Raw genomic sequence first — 18,447 nt, 5'->3', positions numbered from 1 at the left:
TGGTCTCTTTGAAATGTTCTTTTATTGTATGTTTGTTTTCCTTTTAACTTTTTTTTTCATACAGTTGATTTGAAAAAAGAAGGGAAAGTTAAGAAAAAAAAAAAAAAGAAAAAAGACAAAAAAGGAAAAAAAAAAAAACAAAAAAAAAAAAACAAAAAAAACGATGTAGTGCCCCCTTGAGGAGCCTGTGGAGAATGCAGGGGTATTCGCCTACCCCACCTCCATGGTTGCTAACATGACCACAGACATAGGGGACTGGTGGTTTGATGGCTTGAGCCCTCTACCATAAGTTTTACCCTTGGGAAGACGGTTGCTGCAAAGGAGAGGCTAGGCCTCCCTGTATTTGTGCCTAAGAGTCTCCTCCTGAATGCCTCTTTGTTGCTCAGATGTGGCCCTCTCTCTCTGGCTAAGCCAACTTGAAAGGTGAAATCACTGCCCTCCCCCCTACGTGGGATCAGACACCCAGGGAAGTGAATCTCCCTGGCAACGTGGAATATGACTCCCGGGGAGGAATGTAGACCCGGCATCGTGGGATGGAGAACATCTTCTTGACCAAAAGGGGGATGTGAAAGGAAATGAAATAAGCTTCAGTGGCAGAGAGATTCCAAAACGAGCCGAGAGATCACTCTGGTGGGCACTCTTACGCACACTTTAGACAACCTTTTTTAGGTTCTAAAGAATTGGGGTAGCTGGTGGTGGATACCTGAAACTATTAAACTACAACCCAGAACCCATGAATCTCGAAGACAGTTGTATAAAAATGTAGCTTATGAGGGGTGACAGTGGGATTGGGAATGCCATAAGGACCAAACTCCACTTTGTCTAGTTTATGGATGGATGTGTAGAAAAGTAGGGGAAGCAAACAAACAGACAAAGGTACCTAGTGTTCTTTTTTACTTCAATTGCTCTTTTTCACTCTAATTATTATTCTTGTTATTTTTGTGTGTGTGCTAATGAAGGTGTCAGGGATTGATTTAGGTGATGAATGTACAACTATGTAATGGTACTGTAAACAATCGAAAGTACAATTTGTTTTGTATGACTGCGTGGTATGTGAATATATCTCAATAAAATGATGATAAAAAAAAAAAAATCAATTGTTTTATTGTATACTAACATGAACACATGGAAACCTTGATTAAAGATGTAATATCATTCGCAATTATTCAAAAAATGAAGTATTTTGGTGCAAATCTTACAAAATATGTATAGGATTCGCTTGCTAAAATCTAAAAAAAAAAAAAATGCTGATGAAAGAAATCAAAGATCTAAGTAAACGGAGAGATATTCCATGTTCATTGATTAGAAAATTCCAACATAGTAAAGATGTCAGTTCTCCCCAAATTGATATACACTTTTAATGCAATTCCTACCAAAATCCCAGGAAGATACAATTATTCTAGAATTTATATGAGAAGGCAAAGGAACTACCAATAGCTAAAATAATTCTGAAAAAAGGATGTAGTGAAAGGAAGTCCCCCTATTTCAAGACTTATTATGTAGCTACGGTAATTAAGACAAGGTAGTAATGGTGGAGATTTAGACATATAGCTCAATAGAACAGAATAGAAGACACAGAAATGGACCACAGAAATATGTCCAACCAATTTTTTGACAAAGATGAAGAAGTAATTCAATGGAGCTGGACCAATTGGATAGCCGTAGGCCAAGAAGTGAACCCCACACCTTATACAAAAATTAACTCAAAATGGATCACAGATTTCATTTTAAAATTTAAAACTTTCAGAATATAGGAGAAAATCTTTGGGATCTAGGGCTTGGTAAAGAATTCTTAAACATGATAAAAAAAAAAAAAAGGACTATCCATTTTTAAAAATGTATAAATTGGACTTCATCAAAATTAAAACCTTTTTCTCTGTGACCAACCATGTCAACAAGATGAAAAGACAAGCTATGCACTGGGAGAAAATGTTTGCAAACCTCATACCTTACACGGAACTCATAAACTCATATATAGTATATATATATATACAACTTTCTCAAAACTCAACACTAAAAATTTTTTACTTCAATTAGAAAATGTACAAAAGGCATGAGGATACATTTCACTGAGGAGAATATATAGATGTCAAATAAGCACCTGAAAAGATGTTTAATATACCAGTCATTAAAGAAATGTGAATTACAACTATGATGAGATATCACTACACAGCTATTAGAGTAACTAATGGAGAAAACAGTAACAAGACCAGATGCTGGTGAGAATGCAGAAATACTGGATCTAAATGGATTAGATAGATAGATAGATAGATAGATAGATAGATAGATAGATAGATAGATAGAAAAAAAGGGCAGGGAGGGAGATGATAGAATACAAATGTGGCAACATGTTAAAAGTTGGTGGATCTGAGCATCTGGGTGGGGGGAGGTTGGAGTTCTGTGTATGGGGTTTGCATTATTATTGCAACTGTCCTGTAAGTTTGAAAGTATTTCAAAATAAAAAGGTTTTTAAAATAAAATAAAATGGAACCTTTAAATTGGGAAAAAAACAAGAAATAGAAATACTGACTCTCTCATCCATTACTGGTGGGAATGTAAAATGGTACAGCTTCACTAAACTTACACTTACCTTATGACCTGTCAGGTGTACTGCTGGACATCTGTGCCAGAGAAAAGAAGACTTATGTGCACATAAAAACCTGTACTTGATGGTTCATAGCAGCTTAATTTGTACTAGTCCAAAGCTGGATGCCACCAAAATGTCCCTCAATAGAAGAACTGTTCAACATACAGTGGAATACTTCTAAGCCATGAAAAGGAACAAGGTATTGAAATTTGCAACAACTTAGATGGATCTCAAGGGCATTAACCTGAGCAAAAAAGCCTGTCTCAAATATCACATTCTGCACAATTCCATTCATGTAACATTTTCAAAACGACAAAATTCTAGACATGGAGAACAGAGGAGTGGCTGCAGGGGTTAGGGATGGCGGAGGGGCAGGGTGGGTGTGACAGTAAAGGTGTAGCACTAAAGTTCTTGGTGGTGATGGAACAGTTCTGTACTGACACGAATCTACATGTGTGTCAAAATGACAGAACCATACACACACATCATACTGACGTCAAATTCCTAGTTTTAATATTACACTCTAATTACATGAGCTGTAACTATTAGGAGGAGGAGCTGGGTGAAGGGTACACAGGATTACCTTGTGCTATCCTTGCAATTTCCTGCAAATTTATAATGATTTCAAAATAAAAGGTTAAAAAAATAATAAGTGAAGTAGAATTCCATTTTTGTAAAGTTTGAAAACTGGCAAAACGAAGCTGTGGTGTTAGAAGTCAGGATGGAGGTCACCCCTGGTAGATGGTGGCTGAAAGGGGGTATGAGCGGATTCAGGACGCAGGTAGATCCTCTCTTCCTTGTCAGCCTGCTGGTCTCAGAGGTTTGTTCCGATGAACTGTGACAATTCATCAAACTAAACGCTTATAATGTTTGTACTTTTCTGTAGCTATGGTATATGCCAGTTAAAAGTTATAACACATTAAATGGAAAAAAAAGCATTTGGCTTAATCTGGGATTATCTGTGGATGTTATATGGATAAACATGTTCTGGAGGGTTCTGTCAGAGCTATAAAGAGTGGTTTCTTTCACAGAGGGGCATTGCAAGGGGGAAACCTACTTTTTATTTGGTACTTGTCTATACCGCTTAAATTAAAATATATACTTTAGAGCCTTTAGAGTCTGTGGTCAGAGAGCCAGCCCTGACCCTTCCTGGCTGTCTGGCTTCCGCTTGGCCTCGGTTTAGCTGTTGGGACATCACATACCATCTTTGAGGATAGGGCTTTTAAGTCTTTTGCCGGCTGGAGTCTAGACAGCTGTTAGTTTCATGTGGTGAATCATTTAATCAATCACTGCGGCATTTCTCCATAATGCAAGTGCTTTCCTGGAATGGCAGGGCCCCTGGGTCCTGCCCTGGGCAGAATGGAAAGCAGGGAGGTTTTCTCTTCTGATCATATTGAATGTGACTCTCTTCTGTCCTCCAAATAAATTCCAGACCCTTAGATTGTCCTTTACCTTCCCTGTCGGATGTACCTCCCAGCCCAGGCCAGTCAGTGTCTCTCCTCTGTAAGAATCCTGCCTTCCTCCAGGCCCCACATTTTCCAGGCAGTCTTGGATGGAACGAGGAGAGCATGGGCTTTGGAGCCAGAGAGAATCCAGTTCAAATCCTGGGTGGTTGTGTGGACAATGAACTCCCTAACCATGGGCAAGCTCTCATGTCCTCATCCTTAAGATGCAAGTGCTGATATATTCTTGCAGGCCTGTTGTCAGGATTGAATGTGACCATCTAAGTAAAGGACTTGGTGCAACATCTGACACGTGGTAAGAGCTCAATAACTATTGGTTCCCTGGGTTCCATTTACCCATCCCTACCCATTCAACCCCAAAACCATCTCCAAAGACACTCACTTGTTTTTTATTCTTTTCAGCACTTAAAATACGCTCGCTTTTGGCCACTTTATGCATAAGCCCAACTCAAGCTAAATTCACTTAGACCATAGATGGCCCCTGGCATCCTCAGTGCTCTGCCCAGTTTTGCACGCACAGTAGGTCTTCAGTCATGTTAGCAACTGTTTCATTTCAACTCAGGTTCCGCATCTGCCTCTTTGAACACTGTTGATGCCCAGACGAAGGGGAAGCAGCCACATTCCAGGAAGAATGAAGGTTTCAATAATGCAATCAGACACTTCACAAATCAACCCGGCAGCCATCTGAGCACCATTTTTGAGGAGCCAGGGAGCTCATAAAAAGTCAGGGCCGATATCACAGTCCACAATAGCCACTTACTGGCTGTATGATCTTGGGCAAGTTACCAAACCTCTCTGAACTTCCCTGTCCTTTTCCATATAAAGTATTGATAAACTGCCCACCTCATAGAGCCTGTGCATCCCAGGATGGCTAAGACACAGTAGGAGTTCAAATGTCAGCCCCCTTTGCTCTCTACCCTTTTCTTCCTCTAGACCACCAAGTCAAGAAGCCCACTTCATGTTGCCAGAGGGTTACAGATCTTTGGAGTCCCCTCATCTGCCACCTCTTATTTATGGATATTTGCAGGATGGTCCTTCAGAGAGCCTGCTGTTTTCCCTCTTCCCTAGATTCACTCAACATTTATCAGTGCTGATTAATGTTCGATTTGCTAATGCTGCCATTTTGCAAAATGCTAGAAATGGATTGGCTTTTATAAAAGGGGTTTATTTGGTTACAAGTTACAGTGTTAAGAGTGTCCAAGGTAAGGTATCAGCAGTAAGGTACCTTCACTGGAAAAAGGCCATTGGCATCCAAAAACGTGTTAGCTGGGAAGGCAAGTGGCTAGCATCTGCTTGCTCCCAGGTTGTGTTTATCAAAATGGCATTCTCCAAAATGTCAGCTTTCAAAGGCTGTCTTCAAAATGTCTCTATAAGTTGCAGCCCTGAGTTCCTTCTGTTTGTCAGTGTTTTATATGGCTCCAGTGATTTAATTCAGACCCGCCCTGAATGGGTAGGGTAGCACCTCCATGGAAATTATCCAATCAAAAGTCTCGCCCATGGTTGATTGAGTCACATCTCCATGGAAACAATCAAAGGATTCCAACCTAATCAACGCTAATACATCTGCCCCACAAGATTGCATCAAAGAACGTGGTGTTTTGAGGGACATAATACATCCAAACCAGCCCAATTGAGCTCTTGCTCTTTGGCAGCTGAGATAGTCATGTGGTCCCTTGTCCCCAGGAAGTTCAGGGTCAAGAGCAGCACTGTCCAGTAGGAACGTAACACAAGCAATATAGATCCTTTTAAATTTCCTAGTAACCATACTAAAATAGTTTAAAAAAAAAAGGTGAAATTAATTTTAATATATACTTTATTTGACCTGACTATATTTAAAAAAATCGTTTCACCATGTGATCAATATAAAAGTTGGTGATGAGCTATGAGCTATTTGACCTTTTTTCTTTTTTCTTTTTTTTTTTTTTTTTTTGTTACCTTCTTTGAAATCACTTGCATGTTTTGCACTTTCAGCACTACTCATTTTGGGTGAGGCATGGGGAGGGCTCACATACCGTACAGTCAAGCTTTCCAGTTACTCACTAACTTGGTGACACATTTAAAATCAGTTCCTTCAGAGGTTCTGTAGAGGCCTTGCCTCATTGAAACCCTGTTCTGTTTCAACCAGGGCCAACTTCTGAGTGTCTCGGCATCCTATGGGGACCTGGAGATGGTGCGGTATCTTCTCACCGAGAGGCAAACTCAGTTGCCAACAGAGCCCACCGATGACAACCCAGCCGTGGTGGCAGCGTATTTTGGGCACGCCACAGTGGTGCAGGAATTGCTTGAGTCCTTACCAGGTGAATCACAGGGTGTGAGCTCCTTACCAGCTCTCGGCGGGCCCTCTTCTTAGGTTCAGGCAGGCTTTGGGGGACCTTCGCCTCCAAAATGCTTCTTCCTTCAAGCTTTCACCAATTGTGAGACCAAGAAATTGGGGACATCCAATTGAGGCTCCAAACACCATGAAAACTGCCTGCCTAAAGCAGCACGACATCCCACATCTCACTCCCCTTAACTCATGAGATGAGTTCCCTCACATTTGATAAAGAATATGGATATATGTTGTTTTTTAGTAGCAATTCCTTTTTTCCTCTGGCAGACTCAGGGTGTCCTGGTCTCTCTTAATTTACCATGGTGGTCTTGGGTCAGTGATATTGTACAACTCAGGCAGGCATTACTACAGTTCTGTGTTGAGGCTTCACCTGGTCTCTCCATGTTGGAATTTGGATTAAGGGCAGCCCTGGCTTCATCAGTGTGAACCTCCACGCAGTTCCACAGAGCCCTGGGCTTGGTTCAATGCCCTTCGGTCGCCATCTTGAAGTTTTTAATAATTTTTTTACTGGGGGCTCCATATTTTCATTTTGCAGGGCTCCACACATTATGTAGCCACCCTGCTAGGGGATGTCCAACTGCTTGCTTTGAGATGGCCGTGGGCTAAGAGTTTGTCCCAAGACTGTTCCCCCCACCACCACCACCACCGTGTGTCATGGGCAGAAATCAGGGCAGTTTTAGAACCTTAGGATGCAAACTGGGTCAGGCAAGACATGGGAGGGCAGGAAGGAGTCTGGAAACCCTTGAGGATCCCGAAGCCAATTCCCTCTTTTCTGGGATCCCCAAGATTAGCTTCTGTCCCAGCCAAAGAGTCTTCTCCAACTGACTCACTCACCTAATGGAGCAGCTAGCTTCAACAGAGCATTTGCCAAGGACAGGGCAGCCCTAAGAACCTAAGAGGCACAGAGACTTCTTAAAAGGTGGTCCCAGCCCTGTGGTGGCTCATGGTCAAGCAGGGGAAATTGAGGCAGGAGTGAGTAACCCTGAAAGGTAATCGTGTTGGAGTTGAGGTATTTGCACAAGGAGTTCACATCAGAGAATGGTTCTTCTCTGGGTTGGGAAGATGGGGTCTTCAGAGGGAGGGACATCTGAGCCAGGCCTTGCAGGGCAAGTAGAAGTTCACTTGGCAGACAAGCGAGGGATGGGCTTGGGTTGCCTCCTTTGGCAGAGCTGGGAGCCTACCAGGACCTCAGCATCATTTTCAGCTGCACCCAGGGCATCCTATATTTGGCTCAATTCGGACAGAGTTGGGGAGAATTTAACTGAGTCTAGAACATTGAGCTGTGCCCTGTGGGAAGTGCAGAGACAGACAAAACTGCGTGCCGCCTGGGAATTCCTAAAGTGGAGGAGAAGATGGGGCTATTGTCAGGAATAATATAAGATGAAGACCAGAGAATATATAAGAGACACCTGGAGAATGAGGGAGGGTTCCGAGAAGAGGAAACGAGAGGTGTGTGACTTTTTAGCGATGGAGGGTGCTGCCTTTGAAGTACATCTTTATTAATTCCTAGAATCTCTACCCAAGCAGGGGTGGAGAGGAGGAGGAGTGGTAGAGACCAAAATGGGGCTCTATCGATTTTTCAGTCAATGGAGAAGTGATGCTTGTTAACACCTGCTGCAGCCCAGGCACTAAGTCAAGTGCTTTCTGTGGAGGATTTTTAACTCCTGCCTCTCTGACCTCACCTCCACTTCCTGGTCAATTTCCTATTTGGAGAGGCCCCATTGAGAACACTTGAGTTCCCAAGGACTTTCCGCCTCTGGAAATGAGACAGTGTTTTGATGCAGATGGAAGTGTCAATGCCAAGGATGAGGTCACTTTTCCATGGCAGCTGGATCCAAGACTCTGGGCTATTTTGAACTTGAAGATACTGTGACAGTTCCACCCATGCTGTCCCTGTTCATTCAATGCCCTTGGTTTCACCTTGGAATCAAGTAGGTGGTTCTCTCAGGGAGTTATCCTCAGAGTTTGGGGACAAAGAGTGTAGATCTATTTCTTTCATCAAAGCTTTTTTTTTTAATTTTGGAAGTAATACATATAGAATACAGATAATTTGGAAATGCGGAAAAGTGTTAGCACTCTAATCACAAAGCAGCATACCATCATGAGGTAGCATTTTTTGAGCCAAGTGCATGACATACATTAAATTTAGGAGGATGGGTGTTGTTATTCCCATTTTTCCAATGGGTAAACTGAGGCAGAAAGCGGTTAAGAAATTTGTCCAAGAAAATTGTCTAAATTTACACAGCTAAAATATTTTAACCCTAAGCTGTCGATCTCCAACGTGTGATGCTACTCTAAAGGTGTGTGTGTGGGGGGGTGCATTTCAAAATCCCTCTACTGAGGGATAACACTGCAACACAGGGCCAATTCTTTCTAGCCTTATTTCCCCACATGCATTGTTCATACAGCTAAGATTGCACTGGGTATACTGTTTTGAATCCTGCTTTTCTTCACTTGGCTTCTCAAGGGCAGGTGGGTTTATAACCTGATGTGGGAAACATCATGTATGTTTTGGAGGATCCGTTCCAGAGACACTATTAATGGCACAGAAGTGATTTTCAGCTGGACACAGGATAGCTTGAGTTTATGGGTGGTTGAAAGTTTGATCAGACCCTCTTTGACCTGCGCTCTCCTGCCAGGACCCTGCAGCCACCAGCGGCTGCTGAACTGGATGCTGGCACTGGCCTGCCAGCGAGGCCACCTGGGCGTCGTCAAGCTCCTTGTCCTGACACACGGGGCCGACCCGGAGAGCTACGCAGTCAGGAAGAATGAGTTCCCTGTCATCGTGCGCTTGCCCCTGTATGCGGCCATCAAGTCAGGTGGGTCCTCCCCGGCCAGGGTGTCTGTGGTGGGTTTCTACAGCTGGTGTCGAAAGCCATGGCCGTTTGGAGACACAGGACGCCAAATGCATCCCTGGCTCTCAATGGAGACAGGCCACTCCTGTTTTCTGCTGTTCTCGGTTTCTTGTTCAAAATATCTGTACCCTCCCTCGTTCTTCCCCAACCCCCGCTCCTGAAAGGGGATTCCGGTGAGAGGAACCAACTGTGGTTTTATGAGGCACCCCAAAGGGCAGAGCCCCACAAGAAATTCTCTTACTAACAGGAATTTGATGCCTCAAAGGAAGTGATAGAGAAGTGCTACTAGAACAAGTCTATTTTTAGTTTCCGTCTTGCACATTAGAGTCTGCCATTTTGAACAATTGGTGACATTGCCCTTTGGTTTTTGCTCCTTTAGGGAATGAAGACATTGCCATTTTCTTGCTTCGTCATGGGGCCTTCTTCTGTTCCTACATCTTACTGGACAGCCCTGAACCCAGCAAACGTCTCCTCAGGAAGTACTTCATAGAAGCCAGCACCTTGCCCAGCAGTTGTTCGGGGAAAACGGTGAGTTCTCACAGGCTGCAGCCTGGGGATCTCAGCTCTGGGCCCTGTACACTTTGTCAAAGCTTTATTATTTTATCCACCCCCCCCCAAAAAAAAATGGTCAAATATGTCATCCTTTTTAACAATTTCTTTGTAAATTTTATTAGATTTTTCAATTGCAAAAGTAATATGCATACTTATTCTAACAAGTGAAACCGTTGAAAGTTGTAATAAAAATTGCTAATTTGCACCCCCCGCCCCAAATAAACAATTTAACAACCTGGGAAGGAGCTTATTATACCTTTTCCCATACAAAACATAGGTAGGGTTGAGTTTTTAGTTAGTTTCTCATTTATATTGCATTGTATGCATTTGCTGTAAGTTGGCTTTGACAAGTCAAGGGCTCCCTTAACATCAGTTGATGGGCGTACAACTCATTATTCTTTTAAATACCTGCCTTAAATCTCTAGAGTGAATGTAGCTGAACTTATTCAGCCCCTCTCCTACTGGTAGACATTCAGACTATTTTTGCATTTTGCTCCTTGTAATATAACCTGATGTGCTGGTGCATTTACTTATTGAGATCAAAGTCTTAATAGTTTCCCGCTTTGGGATCACTTCCCCAAAGAGCTGGAGTGATTCACACTTTCACCAGCAGCCTCCGAGAATCTCCATGTGCCCATCCCTTGACCATCATTAGATATTTATGAGCCTTTAGTTTTTGTCAGTCTGATGGCTGAAGGTGATAGCTGCTATTTTTAATTTCCATGTTTTTACTACTAATGAGATTGAGCATTTTTTCATGTTCATTACCTGTTCCCTCTGTGTAAATTGCCTGTGAACATTTGTTGATTATTTTCGCTAAAGGGCTGTTTGTCTTTTTCCTCTCACATTGTAGAGGCTTTTTATATATTAGGGATCTAAAGCCTTTGTTTATCATACATGTTGCCTATATTTTTCCCAATCCATTATTTTTCTTTTGTCTATCTGTTACAGTAGCAAAGAATATATAATCCAATATGTCTCTATTTTCCTTTATGGCATCTGAGTTACACATGTAGGATTCCACCCCAAATTTATATAAATATTCTCCTAGAGTTTCCTGGAATATTTTAATAATTTTATTTCTTACAATTTATGCTTTATGTTTTCTGGAATTCATTTGCCCTTTTAGATGGAAGGTCAGTTATCATAGCACTGTTTTTTAAAATAAAGCTTATTTTTCCTCTGAGTCGCTATGCTACCAACTGTCACTTTTTCCAACATATACTTGGAAACATTTTGGACTTCTCTGTACTGATACGCTGGCCTCTGGGTCTCTTTTGCCATACTGTTTTGATTACAGGCACTTCATTTAAATTTTACAACACTTTAAATGCAAGTTCTCTGCTCATTACTTGTCTTTTTTCAAGATGTCTTGACTGTTATTAGACATTTGGTCTTCCATTTAGACCACTTCCCACGGTGACTCTATTTGTGCAGCTTTTGCTTTATGTTCTTCAATGACATTTTATAGTTTTCTTCATAAAGATCCAGGGCCTGTCTTGTTTAATTTATTTGTGCCTTTTATATTGTTTTCACCACTGTTTGAATGCAATACATATAAATTTTTCCCATTTCCATTTCCAACCTGATATTACTGGTATGGAGAAAAGCTCTTTTGTTTTTTTTATGTTTTATCCATCCCTTTACCAACTTCTCTATTAATTCTCATAGTTTTGAGTAGATTTTCTTGTGACTTTTAAGTATATAATCAAGTCATCTACAAATTCAGAATAATTTTGTCTTTTTCAACACCTATAAAGCTTATTTTATTTCATGTCTTATCATATATATCACTAGAAATTTCAAAAGTTGAATAATCATGATGTTAACGGGTATCTCTTTTATTTCTGATTCTGAGGGAAATTTACAATTGGCAATTTATGGGCATTTTCTTAAGTTTTTGATAAATAGACTATTGTTATATTTAGGTCATCTCCATGTATTCCTTTTTGCTTAGAGTTTTTATTAGGAAAGGTTGCTGAATTTTGTCAAAACCTTTTGGCAGCTATTGACATATTTGCATAGCTTTTCTACTTTAAAATGAGTTATGAATTATGATGATAGATGTTGACTGGACCTTGAATTCCTGGAATAAACACTAATTGTTTTGTGTGTATGTGTTTAACTGCTGAACTTGACCTACTGATATTTTATTTATAATTTTTACATCTATATTATTTATAAATGAATTGGTCTATAATCTTACTATTTTTAGGAAATTGCTTTTAATGAGGTTTTGGAATAATACTAGGCTCGCTTTACAAAATGATTCAGGGAACTCTCCATCTTATTATGGTCTGGAGAAGTTTAACAGGAATTATTTATTACTAAAGTTAATTGTCCTTAACTAACTTAGTAGTCTGGAGCGTTACCTCTTTTAACTTCTTTTGAAATCATTGGTCAATTCAGGTGGTCTGCTTTCCCTTTTGTGAAGTTCGGTAGACTTTATTTTGGTAGAAAATCATCCATTTCTTTTAGATTTTTGGATTTGCTGTCATGATGTTGCACTTATGCTTTTCTCATAATTCTTTTATTCTCTTCTGCTTCTGTATCAGTAAGTTATATTTCCCTTTTCATTTATGATGTAAGATAGTTTTACTTTTCCTCTTTTTAACTTAATCAGACCAGCCAGGGGTTTCTATATTTTAATGGTCTTGTTGAGGAACTTGCTAGATTTTGTTTATGTTTTCTTTGATTTGTTTGGTTTATTATTTCATTGATTTTAGCTTTCATCTTCAAGTCTTGGTTAATGGAAGGCTCTGGCATGAGTCTTCCTGGATCTAATCTAAGGCCTTCATCTAGCCCTTTCACCTCTCTGTAATTCGGTTTCCTCATTTGGAAAACAGAAAGAGCAACTGGTTTCAGAGTGATGCTTGACAATTAAATGTGATGATCTTTGTAACATGCAAATGTTGCCAGGCATTGTAATGTACTTATAACGATGCCTAGCTAATAGCTAACTATTGTTGTTCTAGTTCTTTTTCTGATTTCTGGAGTTGAATATTTGTCTATTTGCAGTCTTTTCCCCCCAGTTTTAGCTTGTTGATTGCATTATTCAAGTCCTCTATGTGCTTCCTATTTGTGCTGGCTTTCTTTATCAGAATCTGAAACACACTCACACACACACACACACACGTGTGTGTATATATATAATTTCCCGATTTTTATCTAGTTCTTATTTTTCTACAAGTTTTTGCTTCATATATCTGGTTTATAGCTTTCATTACCCATAAATATCTATTTTCATTATATAAAATACCCCTTTAATCTCGTGACTGCTTCTGTCCTTGAATCAGGGTTTGTCTGATGTTTATGTTGGCTTCTTTTTCTTTGCCTTGTATAAGTTTGCCTGGCCCTTCATTTTCAGTTTTCCTTCATCTCTGTGTCGTAGACATTGCTTGAAAACAGCACACAGCTGGATTTCATTTTGTAATCCCAGCTAAGGGTATCTCTTTGAAAGAGGAATTTACCCAATTCACCATTGTGTGGTACCCATTATTGGCTTAGTCTTGCCATCTTATTTCATTATATTCATTGCTATTTCCTTTTTTCCCTTTCCTTATTTTTGCTGGTTTCCTAGTGTTAAAGAATGCTGATATTCTACTTTCTGTACCTCGTTACCTCTCTGTGCCTTGTTTGGTTTTCTCAGTTATGAAATAGGATCATATAATTATATGACAATTATAGTCTCTACTCTGAGGGCAGCTGTGCACTTAACACAATGGCTGGCATGCAGTAAGCACTCAATAAATACTAGCTAATATAATTGTTAGCCTCAAATTGCAAAAGCAAGCAGCGATCACTTGACCTTACATTTTTTAGGGCTGAGTTTTTTTCCTGCCACTCCTTGATTGTATTTGATCCTCACAACCTCTTGGTAAGAATTTCAGAGGACATCATCCATCTTACAGATGAAAATGTCGAGGTTTAAAGACAATATGTGACTTGTCCAAGGACAGCCAATAATAAACACTAATAAATGCTAAGAACAAAGCCTGAGTCTCCTGACTATGGGGCTTTTTTCCATCTCTTGATTTGTGAACTGCCCCTTATTAGCTCCTTGTTTCTCTGCCTCTGTAAAGGCTGCACATTGGGATCCCCTGGGAGCTTTGAAAAACCCCAATGTCCGTGCCACACCCTACACCTATTAAATCTGAACCTCTGTGGGCAGGACCAGGGCACCAGTCATTTTTAAAAGTCCCTGGGTGATTCCAACATGCACCCACAGTTGAGAGCCAGTGACTTAGATTTTCTTGGCTTACGATGAAAAGCAGAAACGGTTGGCATCTATGTCGGTGATTTTTTTCTGCATGAGAGCCCCCTGCTATGTTTGCCAAGATGGGCCTTGAGCAAGAAACGTGATGATTACATTTCATAGATGAGAAAATAAAAAAGTGGCAATGATGCTTTTCTTCTCCATGGCTCTTCCGGGTAGAGTCAAAAAAGAAAATGAAATTACTCTTCAATCTGAGTCAGAAGGACTCGTTGGGCTTCCCCAAAGCAGGTGGTATTTTATTAAAGTGAATTCCAAAGGCAAGTACCTTGGAGCGGGGGGTGTCTGGCTGCCCCGTGATCTCCAACCCATAAATAGCGCTGGAGGTTCCTTTCTGTGCTGCTGGCAGAAGAGAGGGACACTGCCCAGAGGGAAGGAATGGCCACTCAGGAGCCAGAGGTAAGTGCTCCTGCCTTCCAGGTGTCCAGAGGGATCGAACTGACATTTGTGGTTCAGAGCATGAGAGAGCAGTCAGCATTTTAGAAAGTACTTTGCTAACATGTATATATAGCCTGAAAACTCCATGGACTTTGATTTGCAACAGTGACCTTGTTGCAATAAGAATACCAGGGTGGTACTTGTGTGGGTGGGGAGGGGTTGCCTCTCCCAGGGGTTAGTCACGTGCCACATGGTGCCCTTCTAGGGTGGCTGTGTTGCATTTAATTGTCCTTATGTCTGTGCTCTATTTCCACACCCAGCTAGTTGGCTCCGTGAGGGCAGGGACTTTGCCTCTGGTGCCCTGTTGATGGCTTCCTTGTCATACACATTTTGTTTGTTTGTTTGTTTTTTCATTTAATTGCCATCTTAGCAGAAGTCCTGCTGGTCCAGATTCCGCAGCACTTCTGCACGTCAGCTTGCTGGAATCTAGCTATGCTGGCAAAAGGGGACTGCAGAGAAACCCAGTTTTATTTTCCGGGGCTCCCTGTTAGCAACTGACTCCTGAGGTTTTGTTGATCTTTGGGTAAGCAGAGTTCAAGAGGCCACCGTGCATGGACTAGCCCACTCGGACACACTTGTTGAAAAACAGAAGTAGAACAAAATAAGAGTTGGCCAGAGATGCCTCCCTGGCCAGCCAGTGCACCTTTTAAAAGCTGCCAAGCTCTCTCCTGACCCTTTAATGTGATGGCTGGGGTTTTGGGTGAATATCCTGTCAATGTTTAACTCAGTTGCCGTGAGTAATAATGCTTTGATGTTATTTCACACCAGAAAGGAGCGGGAAAATGCAGAAAGCCAGGGAAGACTTAACCAGGTCCTGGAAACCATGGAGTTTGTCCTCCTCAGCAGTTAGAGGGTCAGGCCAGAGGGCTCTCTAAGGCTGTTTTGTTTTGTTTTTTTAATTCACTTTTATTGAGATATAGTCACATATCACATATCACGCAGTCATCCATGATGTACAATCAGCTGCTCACAGTACCATCATATATTTGTGCATTCATCATCCCAATCTATTTTTTGAACATTTTCCTTATACCAGAAAAAGTAAAAATAAGAAAAAAAAAAAAAAAAGTAAAAGAGAGCACCCAAATCATCCCCCCCCATCCCACCCTATTTTTCATTTAGTTTTTGTCCCCTTTTTTCTAATCATCCAGCCATACACTGGATAAAGGGAGTGCAATCCACAGGGTTTTCACAATCACACTGTCACCCCTTGTAAGCTACATTGTTATACAATTGTTTTCAAAAGTCAGGGCTACTGGGTTGCAATTTGATAGTTTCAGGTAATTATTTCTAGCTGTTCCAGGACATTAAAACCTAAACAGGGTTATCTAGATAGTGCATAAGAATGCCCACCAGAGTGACCTCTTGACTCCGTTTGAAATCTCTCAGCCACTGAAACTTTATTTTGTTTCATTTCACTTCCCCTTTTTGGTCAAGAAGATGTTCTCAATCCTATGATGCCGGGTCCAGGTTTATCCTCGGGAGTCATATCCTGCGTTGCCAGGGAGATTTACATCCCCGTGAGTCTTTCTGGGGCTGTTTTAATTGTCAAAGTACACTAGAGCTTAATTTTGAAAAAACCCAATGGGGAAATTATTAATTTCCTTTTAAATGTCCCTAATGACTCCAAATCTAGCAGCTAACCTTAAAAGAGAGGAATATTTATGATTAATAATAATAATATTATTATTACTTCTTGAATCTGCTCTGGCATAGGTAGCTTAAAACTTCATGGTGATCCACTATCCATTCCCTGTGTCTTTGTCCGAGCATAACAAAACATGTCCGAGCACGTTTCTGGAGCCGAAGAGGCCCTCCCCCGTCTGCATGAACTGGGGAATCTGAGAATCTGCATTTGCGGGTGAGCAGCCCGTTGAGTCCGCTGAGTGGGTGGGGTGCTACTTGAGGGGAATGCCTGATGGCCCTTGGCTGTCGGCCCTTCCTGAGGGACAGTGAAGGCTTCTGGGAGCCTCCTTTTCCTAGTAGAGGCCTGACATTTGGTTCTAAGGTCTCATGCTTTGCAGAGCATTTCCGCATCCATCACCATCTTCTTGGTTTCCTTGCAACCTCCTCACAGCTGGTAGTGCCATCTCCACTTAGCAGACGTGGGAACTGAAGTTCTGAGTTCCCAGGTAAGGGAGTGGTCTCAACTCCCCAGGGACTGTTCTTTGCACCACCCACTCGTGTGCAAGGGAGAGACATGCCTTTCCCCTGCTCCCTGTAAGCCATGAAATCAAATTCAGGATTGTGCCATACATTTTCCACCAATTCCACTTCTCTTGTGCCCTGATGAGGAAGTTGGCAATCATTCTATCCCATTTGTCTATTTTCTCTAGTTTCCAAATAGCAAATCTTTCTTGTGCTGGTTTGGAGCTGTTATGGACCCCAGAAAAGGCCGTGTTCTTTTAATCCATTCCTGTGGGTGCAGACCTATCATGGGTGGGACCTTTGGCTTAGATTATTTCAACTGAGATGCGACCCAGCCCATTTGCAGTGGGGCTTAATCCTTTCGCTGGAGACCTTTATGAGGATAAAAGACAGAAAAAACTGAGAGCGCTCAGAGAAACACCCCCAGAAGTTTGGAGAGAGCTTAGAGAGAAAAAAGCCCCCAGAGGAGCTGAGCGAGGAAGCCGCTGGAACCAGAAGCCAAAAGCATCTCATGACCCAGTAGCGAAGGACCAGCAGATGCCGACCTTGTGCCTTCCCATGTGACAAAGGAGTCCCAGATGCCAGCAGCCTGCCTTCAGGGAAGGTGTCATCCTTTTGATGCCTTAATTGGGACATTTTCACAGCCTTAGAACCATAAACTTGCAAGCTAGTAAATCCCCATTGTAAAAGCCAACCCATTTCTGGTATATTGCATTCCAGCAGCTTTAGCAAACTGAAACAATTCCCATTTATCATCCCTTCTTTCTATTCTTTACCTATCCACGGTGAATAGTTCATTCTTCCTAGAACTTGAGAATTGATGGGGGCAAGGAATCAGGTGGTACCATAAGCGAGCAAGTGTGTCACATAATTTTTCAAGTGGTTTTGTCCTACTAGGTTTTAAAATACGATACAGAGCCATTTAAATGTGATATAAACCATTTATATCTAGCTGAAAATGGGGAAAATGATTACTGAAATAGAGACTGAAGAAATATTAAAACTATCTTTTGAACTCACATGAAAAGCTAGAAAACAGAATTAAAAAAAAGAATAAGAGAATAAGAATAAGAAGCAACATTATAAAATGCTGTTGGAACAATTGAACGTCAGTGTAGAAAATTAGATTCTTAATGATAAAACAGATAAATTCCCAACAGGTAAAAAAGTTAAACATTAAAATATCATCAGGTGATATATATATATATATATATATATATATATATATATATATGTAACTATATATATATTTAAAAGCACATTTGTCCCAATTAAAAAGGAGATGATTACATTTCAAATTTTTAAAGATATATAAAGAGGTATAAAGATATGTAGTCAGAAATAAGATGAATGTACTTAAATATTAAATCAGAAATATATATATGGTAAAATAAAAATTTAAATAGAAGTATAAAGAGAAAAACAGTAGAAAATACAGTTTTTAAAACACTGACAAAAACTTAAATCCAAAACAGATCAATGATACAATGATAACATCGGCAATTGAATTTAACTCAGCCAGAGTTTACAGAGCGCTTCACCAGCAACCGAGCCAGACCCACAGCCCCTGCCGTTGTGTTGCTCACAGATTCCTTTCCAGAGAAGTGAAAAGCAATGAACAGTTCATCTACACGTAAGAAAACACAAGCTGTAAATCAGGGCATGGAAACCTCTTCAGCCTTATTGGCTATTAAAGCGATTTAAATTAAAAAACACTTGGAAGTACTGCCATAGACCTGTTAAACCAGGAAAAATAAATACGAATACTGAGTAAGACACTTGGCAGGATCACTCAGAAATGG

General features: G+C 40.9%; 1 protein-coding gene across 2 annotated transcripts in view; it reads left to right on the top strand.

The window, feature by feature from the left end:
- The window catches only part of LRRK1 (leucine rich repeat kinase 1), a 162,024-nt gene that overhangs the window by 71,653 nt on the left and 71,924 nt on the right, over positions 1-18,447 (top strand). For both annotated transcript variants that reach the window (XM_037832894.1, XM_037832893.1), the window contains 3 exons: positions 6,176-6,347; positions 9,019-9,198; positions 9,614-9,762. In XM_037832894.1, the coding sequence (XP_037688822.1) occupies positions 6,176-6,347; positions 9,019-9,198; positions 9,614-9,762 (501 nt within the window). The remainder of the gene's footprint in view (positions 1-6,175; positions 6,348-9,018; positions 9,199-9,613; positions 9,763-18,447) is intronic.

This window comes from Choloepus didactylus, chromosome 4 (assembly GCF_015220235.1).
Source record: "Choloepus didactylus isolate mChoDid1 chromosome 4, mChoDid1.pri, whole genome shotgun sequence".
NCBI classification, from domain to species: Eukaryota; Metazoa; Chordata; class Mammalia; order Pilosa; family Megalonychidae; genus Choloepus; species Choloepus didactylus.
Note: the sequence above shows the minus strand (reverse complement) of the source record. Positions and strands in the feature narration are given on the sequence as shown.